The 8,432-nt window shown below is 54.4% G+C and overlaps 2 protein-coding genes across 3 annotated transcripts in view; one reads left to right on the top strand and one right to left on the bottom strand.

The window, feature by feature from the left end:
- Positions 1–1,127: 1,127 nt before the first annotated feature.
- The window catches only part of ZBED4 (zinc finger BED-type containing 4), a 34,500-nt gene continuing 27,195 nt past the window's right edge, over positions 1,128–8,432 (top strand). Inside the window, exon 1 of the mRNA XM_003905726.5 lies at positions 1,128–1,272. The gene's annotated coding sequence lies outside the window, so the exon portion shown is untranslated. The remainder of the gene's footprint in view (positions 1,273–8,432) is intronic.
- The window catches only part of ALG12 (ALG12 alpha-1,6-mannosyltransferase), a 63,581-nt gene continuing 60,813 nt past the window's right edge, over positions 5,665–8,432 (bottom strand). The window contains exon 12 of one of the 2 annotated variants that reach the window (XM_017945424.3): positions 5,665–7,204. In XM_017945424.3, the coding sequence (XP_017800913.1) occupies positions 7,174–7,204 (31 nt within the window). In that variant the 3' untranslated portion in view covers positions 5,665–7,173. The remainder of the gene's footprint in view (positions 7,205–8,432) is intronic. The other variant, XM_021921708.2, reaches the window with a different exon arrangement.

The raw sequence follows: 8,432 nt of genomic DNA, 5'->3' as shown, positions 1-8,432 counted from the left end.
CAGGCTGGTCTCGAACTCCTGATCTCAGGTGATACACCCGCATCAGCCTCCCAAAGTGCTGGGATGACAGGCGTAAGCCACTGTGCCCGGCCGATATTTGAATTTCATATACTTTTCATATATCCTGAAATACTGTTTTAATTCTCCCCCAACTTCTTAAAAACGAGAAAAGCATTCTTAGCTCAGGCACCATACAGAACCCGGCTGCAGGCTGGGCATGGACTTTGGAACAGTCGGCGTGTGGGTGAAGGGGGACATCCCGGGGCAGGGGCGGGCTCCGGGCAGAGGCGGCCGGGCTAACTCCACGCTCCCGCTCTAGCCGGTGACCGCCACGCGGGCTCGTCTCACTCTCACACTCAGGCCGAGAAAACGCCGAAAGCCGTGTCACCAACGGAGGACCTCCGGGCCACATTCAGCCTGCAGAGTTTATTTGGTCGGCTCAGACGTGTTAGGAAATAACACATTAAAAGTACACATTTTCTTCAGACCCTGAGAGCGGACGAGTCCCGCGCACTCCGCACCGCCAGTCCCGGTCCCGCGCCCGCCCAGAGGGCCGCCCTCCTCCCGCCGACCCGGCTCGGTGCTTAGGCGTTAATCCCGCCCCCCAGGGGGGCCGCGCCGGGAGCCCGATCGCCTTAGGCTCAAGGGCTTAGGTCCCAGCCCACGGGACCCGACCGCACCGCACTGAGCGGCCTCCGCGCCAGGTAAGGGGATTCGGGGCGGGACCGGGACCCGCGCTGCCGGTCGTCCCGGAAACCCGCGGTGGGCCGTTGAGTGCACGCCGAGCCGCCGCCAACGGCCAAGTCACGGGAACAAACCGCGGCGGCCGCACCCCGCCCCGCCAGGGAGCCTGGGCCCTGCCCGTCGCCCCCCCGCGCCAGAGCTCGCACTGCGCCTGCGTAGTTTGCCCACCCAGAACCGGAGGCGGAGCCGCAGCGCGCACAGTGTCTGCATCTTCCGCCCGGCCCCGCCCCAGCGGTAGTGCCTCAGCCGCTTCGTCCTCCCACCCGGCCAGGGACGAGGCGGGGCGGGTACGCGGACATTGCGCCTGCGCGCGTAGACCCCGCCTCCAAGTCGGCCCCGCCCCCGGCCAGCCCCGCCCCGCGCCGCGCGGGGCCCTGGGAGGGGCGCAGCGTCCGGCGGCGTCGGCGGCGTGGGCGGCGGGCCGCGGGAGGCAGCGCGGGGCAGACAGCCGCGGTAATGAATGGAGCGTCCGCCCGCCGCCGTCGTCCGCAGCCGGCCGGGATGTCCCTCCCCAGAGGCCGGGCCGAGGTGAGGCGCGGCGCTGCCGCCCCGCCGCCCGCCGCGAGCCCCCGTCCCCCGCGGACTGCGAAAGCCGGGCCGGCCGTTGTCTCGCGCTGCGCCGGGCCGGGGCCGGGATGGCGGGCGGGGCGCGCCCGTGGCCTGTCCTCGTCGGCGCGCCGCCCCGCTGGTCTGCCCCTCGCGCGGACCCTGCCTCCCAGCTTGGCGCAGCGGCGCCGACTGAGCGGCCGAGTGCCCGGGGTCGGCGCCGGGCCTGGCCCACGTGCCCGCGCCGCTGCTTCCGGGCGGACGGGACGGACGGGGCGGACGGACGGCCAGCCGCCCTGGGTCCGTTGAGCGCGCTGTCCCGGCCACGTCGAGTTGCCCCGCAAGCCCGGTCCCTGGGACTTCTCTGGATGTAAGCCATTCTGTCCCACCTCCAGGAAGGGCTGCCACCTGGGCCCTGTTTGGGCGTTCTCAGCCCAGATGGGTCCTTGCGACGCGCCCCGAGGCAGGTTATTGTACGTGGTTCTGGGGATGACCGTTCACATTGAATGAATAAAAACATAACTTGCCTTGCGAACCATAATTTCAAATGTTTTTCGACTGCAGTGGTTTTCCTACACCCAAATGAGCTCGCAGTCAGTTTTGTTTCTTCTTTTGTCCCGTTGTGTGACCCACACTGTCTTCATTGCTAAGAGAATCGCAGCCCCTCGGGCTCCCTTCTGCGCCTTCGTATTCCGGGTGGCCCTGGTAGACCCGGGCCAAGCTGAGCCGTCAGAAGCTTCTGTTGGTGTTCTGGTGTTGGTCAAAAGGGAAGTTATTTGTTTTGAAGTTAGCCCTGATCAGATTATGTGCATAGTTTTTAGAAATCCATTCAGACCTTATAATGAGGCCAGTTTGGTAAAGCAAGGGCACCCTGCGACTTTTTACATAGAAATATTTTTTATTTTTTTCTGTGTATGTCATGGTAACAAAATTGAGACTAGGAAGGATTTGGTTGGGATTTTTTTTTAAGTGCCATGAATAAGCCACATTTTGATTATCAATTAATTTCAGTTACTAAACAAAGTTATCTTGGCCGGGCGCGGTGGCTCACGCCTGTAATCCCAGCACTTTGGGAGAGTGAGGCGGGCGGATCACGAGGTCAGGAGATCAGACCATTCTGGATAACACGGTGAAACCCCCGTCTCTCCTAAAAATACAAAAAATTAGCCAGGTGTGGTGTCGGGCGCCTGTAGTCCCAGCTACTCGGGAGGCTGAGGCAGGAGAATGGCGTAACCCGGAAGGAGGAGCTTGCAGTGAGCTGAGATCGCGCCACCGCACTCCAGCCTGGGGGACAGAGCGAGACTCCGTCTCAAAAACAACAACAAAAAACAAAACCGAAGTTATCTTGCAAGAGGAAAGTTTACAGGAGTTCGATTCAATAGGGTTTCCAATGGGACGTCCATACAAGGATGCACACTTCCCATAGTCCTTAAACGGATTATATCTGCTCGTCATGACTGACTTTTTCTCAAGAAAAGATCTAGCACAGGTTAAGAGAGATTCTGTGAATCTTGAAAAAGCTTCACAGGGCCCAGTCTTTGAGGCGAGGACACAGTTAATCTATATGGAAAGAAACCTAAGACTTGGTCCACTTGACAGGTGGTTACAGAGTCTCCCCCAACACACACCCTCGTCCAGTTAATTCCTGAATAAGGTGGTCGATGTTTCAGGTGTAAAACTGCTGCTCTTTAAGGTCACCTCCTCCCCCCTTCCCCCCCCCACAGTGAGTGACTCAGCTGTGCAAAGTATGCCCATAACACCTTGGAGAAAGACTAAGAAAATGACTAGGGGAGCGGACTGACTTCTGTGTGTGTAAAGGAGCTGAGAAGCAGCTTTTTTAGTGAAAGGTGTGTGTGTGTCTCAGATTCCTGGTGAGGAGCCCTGGGGAGTGGAACGCTGGGGGCATGACGGGCAGTAAGTGACCATGGTCAGTGCCGGCCTTCGCTTTGTTTTGCATTTTTTCTTTGCCTGGCTTTAGCTTCTGGTCTGGTTCTCTTTGGTGTGGTGGTTGTCTTTTGAGAGGAGGGAGCAGGTGAAACTGCTGGGTGTGGCTCCGCCCAGCCCTGGGGTAGAGGCCAAGCTGACCCTTCCTTACCAATGTTGTTTCCTTCACTGTTTAAATCTCAGGACCTGAGAATGTACCTGTAGGAATCCCTCTTATTTACATTTGGCTGTGTAAGAAAGTCAGTGTGCGTTTAGCCCGTGACACCCCTTAGCGTTTTGGTTTTGTCTTTCCGTTTCAGTGTCTGTGGATACCAGCGGTTCTGTGGCTTCAGCCCCTTTCAGGGGTTCGGCCCTCTCTGCATCCCAGCCTTCCAGGCCCTTCTCCTGCTCCCCACTTTTCAGCATCTAGGTTTGTCTTCCTTCTGCAGTACCTCAGATCGCTTCCTTGCTAATCACTGGATATGTGCTTTTGGCAGTTCAAATTCTGGGAGGTATCGTTGGGAATAAAATAAGCTCTTTGCCGTTTCTGAGGCGGAGGGGAGCAGGAGAGACAGAGGTGGTTGCCTCCCTGCCTGCTGGGGCCATGGTGGTTTTAAAAGAAGGCCCTGGCCTCAGGGAACATGGTGGTGGTGAGGAGCAGCGTAAACCAGAGAAAAAGGCTCAGTAGGTGCTTCAAGGAGAGACACTGGCAGATGAGAGCAGGGGTAATCCAGGTTTCTCGGGAAAGTGTGCTCCTGAGACCTCATGGGGAGAGGAGGTTAGAGTCCAGCCCTGAAGGGTCTGGGGGCGATGGCAGAAGCCCCAGGAGAGCATCATCCATGAGGTGCAGAGGCAGCCTTGCAGCATCCCAGTGCGCGCCTCCTGCCTGGCCCAAGGGCCTGCTGCTGAAGCCACCTCCCAGCTCCCCCAGGTTGTTTGGGGATTCAGGGGACATGCAGTCTAAATGACCCGCACTGGAATGCCGGCCAGCTTCCCATCCCTCATTCGAGGTGAAGGCCGCGCTGGAATCCCGGCCAGCTTCCCATCCCTCATTCTAGGTGAAGGCCGTGCTGGAATCCCGGCCAGCTTCCCATCCCTCATTCTAGGTGAAGGCCGTGCTGGAATGCCGGCCAGCTTCCCTCCTCTCATTCTAGGTGAAGGCGGCGCTGGAATCCCGACCAGCTTCCCATCCCTCATTCGAGGTGAAGGCCGTGCTGGAATCCCGGCCAGCTTCCCACTTCTCATGAAGCCTTTTCAGCAGCCATGGCCCAGGTCTTTCCCAGCAAAGTCTGTGTGCAATAGAAACAGCTGATGCTGGCCTGGCCCTGGGGGTGGGGCTGTAACTGATGCAGCCCTCTCCCTGATAAGGGTCAGGAGGACCTGGCCCCCAGCCCTTCCTGCCTCACCACCCGCCTTGCCACCTCCACAGACAAACCCTGAGGGGCTGAGTTCCTCCAAAGCTGCCCCTCATCGAGGCCCACCTGGTGGTGTCTGCTCTACCTGTTTGCTGCAGAGAGCAGGGTCGGGAGCATGTGCATTTGGGAGAGCTCTGGTTACTCCGTCACAGAAGCCACGCTCCACATCCTGTAAGTGAGAGACTCCCAAGCAGTGTTCAGCCTGCGACGTCAGGCCTGTCACTAGTGGGACTGCCCGGACCCACATGGTACGGGTACATGGCAAGGGTGCTGGTGTTAAATACAGGGGACCCACAAAACCACCAGCAGAACAATCCACATGATCCTGTTGTGTGACCCAGAGCATTTCAGGGACAGAACTCAGACCGGCTGACCTTAGTGTGTTGCTGGCTTGCTTTGGAAGGTGCCCTGTTTCCAAGATGGCCTTGCCTGGGTTCCTGAGCACGTCTGACAGAGCAGCTCGGACTCCGGACTTCTGGAGTCAGACCCCTTGCCACTGTCTTTGACCTTTAGCTTTGGGTTCCCCTTCTCTGTTTGTTTGTTTATTTCTTCTCACTCTGTCGCCCAGGCTGGAGTGCAGTGGTGCAGTCTCGGCTCACTGCAACCTCTGCCTCCTGGGTTCAAGTGATTCTCCTGCTTCAGCCCCCCGAGTAGCTGGAATTACAGGTGCTGGCCACCGCACACACTCAGCTAATTTTTGTTTGTTTGTGTTTTGAGATGGAATCTTGCTCTGTCACCCAGGCTGGAGTGCAATGGCGCAATCTCAGCTCCCTGCAACCTCTGCCTCCTAGGTTAAAGCAGTTCTTCTGCCTCAGTCTCCTGGGATTACAGGCATGTGCCACCATGCCTGGTTAATTTTTTTTTTTTTTTTTGTATTTTTAGTAGAGACAGGGTTTCACCATGTTGGCCAGGCTGGTCTTGAACTCTAGATCTCGTGGTCTGCCCACCTCGGCCTCTCAAAGTGCCAGGACTACAGGCGTGAGCCACCGCGCTCAGCCAGTGTTTGGATTTTTAGTAGTGTCACCATGTTGGCCAGGCTGGTCTCAAACTCCTGACCTTAGGTGACCCACCCGCCTTGGCCTCTCAGAGTGCTGGGATTACAGGCACGAGCCACTGCGCCTGGCCCCCTTCTCAGTTTAGCCCAGACCTGGGTGTTGGCTTCTGTGTGGGCAGCTGTTGTGAGCCCGTGGCTCCTGCTGGAATCTGTGGCAGTTGATGCTGCTGTGCACCCTCGGAATAGGTGAAGGCTACTCTCAGGTGTAGCCTGGATGGTAATTTATGTCCTCAGGAGGAGAAACTGCCATGTCCCTGTCTGAACCAGGCCCGGAGTCTGATACGTAGCTCTTTGACTCCCTGGGTGTACTCGACAGCCTATTGAGAGCGCGTGTGCTCTGAGTTGAAAACGAATATACTTCCGTTGTTTGAAGGTTATTGTAAAGTGTCTAACTTACAGAGTTGGCACTCCTGTGTCCCTTGCCCCCAGGTGGAGCTACTGTGACTGCCACCGCTGCCACCTGGCACTTGCGGGACTGTCTGGAAGGAAATTGCAGATATCAGGACACTTCTCTAAGTGTTCTTTCTCCTGAGAAAGGGAAAAGGACATTCTCCTGTCTAATGACAGTCGCGATTGATGACGTCTACGAAACTGTGTCCCTTGGCGTCATCCAGTAGCCAGTCCATGGTCTGACTTCCCCAGTTGTCCCTAATGTCCTTACTAGCTGTTTTTCCCAACCAGAATCGAGTGCAGGGCCACACGTCACAGTGACTGTGATGTCTGTCTTCGTCTGGAGCCCCGGAGCACCCCGTGATCTGGCAATGGGAGACTTGATTTGATGCAGGGGGCACGTTTGGGGCACAGGTAATGCTGTGTGCTGCACTGTGGGCGGAGGCTGTCCCATGAGGACGGATGCAACTTTGCTCGCTGGCCCTTTAAATTGTGTGCCCGCCCCCCGCAGTTGGCAAGTTAGATGAGGGGGTATCTCAGAGTGTGTGGACGCCCTCCCCCCATCAGACTTCCACATACTGTTTGCTGGTCTCCCCAGAACCTGTGGGCAGCAACACCTTGACTTTCGTATGCTGTTGTTCCTTTTTTTCTTTATCTATGTTTTCCTTCTTTGCTGCCTCTTAGAAAATGCTGAGTTCTTTCCCTTTATTACCAATGTTTAGCGGAAGGTGGTCTAGTAGACACCTCCGTGGGGGCAAATGTTTTTACTTTTCCTTTGTCGTCTTTGAGTATCAAGGTGGACTAGTGGACTTTTATTTATTTATTCACATGTCATAATCTAGTAAAGCCTTTTGTTTTGTGATGCTCAAATGGCTATAAATGTGACCAGTTGGGAGCCCCTTCCAAGCTGGCCCCGTGTCCTTTTCACTCAGCACACGGTCCTGGGAGTGCGTCCTTTCTGGCCCAGCGTCCCAGGCCCACGGTGACGGCTTTCCCTGGCCTGCGTCAGCTGCTTCTCCAGAGTGCCTGGGCTCCTTTTAGTGCAGAAAGGCATCTGGACACCAACGTCCGGGCCGTAGACGTGGTCACTGTGTTTGTCTGTTATTGCTTAATGCCCTCTTCATGGACACAGCTAGAAAATACGTATTTAAAACGTGAGTTCATTCTGGTATTCTCAATATGAATTACAATTAAAATTAATTTTAATTTTCATTAAAATTGTGTAGTTTTGCTGGGTGTGGTGGCTCACACCTGTAATTCCAGCACTTTGGGAGACTGAAGTGGGGAGACCACTTGAGCTCAGGAGTTCCAGACCAGTCTGGGCAACATGGCAAAACCCCATCTTCACAAAAACATACAGAAATCAGCTGGGCAAGATGACAATGTGCCTGTAGTTCCAGCTGCTCAGGAGGCTGAGGTGGGAGGATCACTTGAGCCTAGGAGGTTGAGACTGTGTTAAGCCACAGTCAGGTCACTGCACTGCAGCCGGGGTGACAGAGTGACACCCTGTCTCAAAAAAAAAAAAAAATATATATATATAGTTTTACATAATTTCTTTGAATCTTATATATTCTGAAAAATCTTAATACTATTTGCATAATTACTTGTTTTTCGCTAAAAGGTACATAAAATAGGTTGTGGAATTACAATACTACTACTACGAAGAAAACTGCTTCGTTAAGTTTGTAGGTTTTTTGTTGAGTTCTTTTTGTCCTTAGTTATCTTCCACTTTGGATGAATAAAGTGCTGTGTTTTAAAGTTCCTTGACAAATACTCTTGTTCTATTTTTTATTTTATTTATTTTTCCCAAGAAAGAAATAAGACAAATATTCTTTTCTCTGGTTATGTTGCCCATTTGTTTCAGATCATTTTTAGATTTAGGATTTTTAAAAAATTTTATGTACAAAATAATTACCTGTTATAAAGGTCAGAACTACATAAAAGCTACCTTTCCTATCCCCACCACTCTTGTAAGCAACTTTTTTTTTTTTTTTTTAGAGACAAAGTCTTGCTGTGTTGCCCAGGCTGGAGTGCAGTGGCTCAGTCTCGGCTCACTGCAACCTTGGCCTTCCGGGTTCAAGCAATTCTCCTGCCTCAGTCTCCTGAGTAGCTGGCACTACAGGCACGCACCAGCACGCCCAGCTAATTTTTTGTACTTTAGTAGAGATGGGGTTTCACCGTTCGCCCAGGCTATTCTCGAACTCCTGAGCTCAGACATTCCACCTGCCTCGGCCTCCCAAAGTGCTGGGATAACAGGCATGAGCCACCGTGCCCGGCCTAGGCAACCCTTTTTACTTCTGCTACGTACTGTAAAAATAAGCAAAACGCACCCACAACTCATTTCCCTTCCTGTCTTTCAC

This window comes from Papio anubis, chromosome 16 (genome assembly GCF_008728515.1).
Source record: "Papio anubis isolate 15944 chromosome 16, Panubis1.0, whole genome shotgun sequence".
Classification (NCBI taxonomy): domain Eukaryota; kingdom Metazoa; phylum Chordata; class Mammalia; order Primates; family Cercopithecidae; genus Papio; species Papio anubis.
The sequence above is the reverse complement of the archived record's forward strand: the minus strand, read 5'-3'. Positions and strand labels throughout refer to the sequence as shown.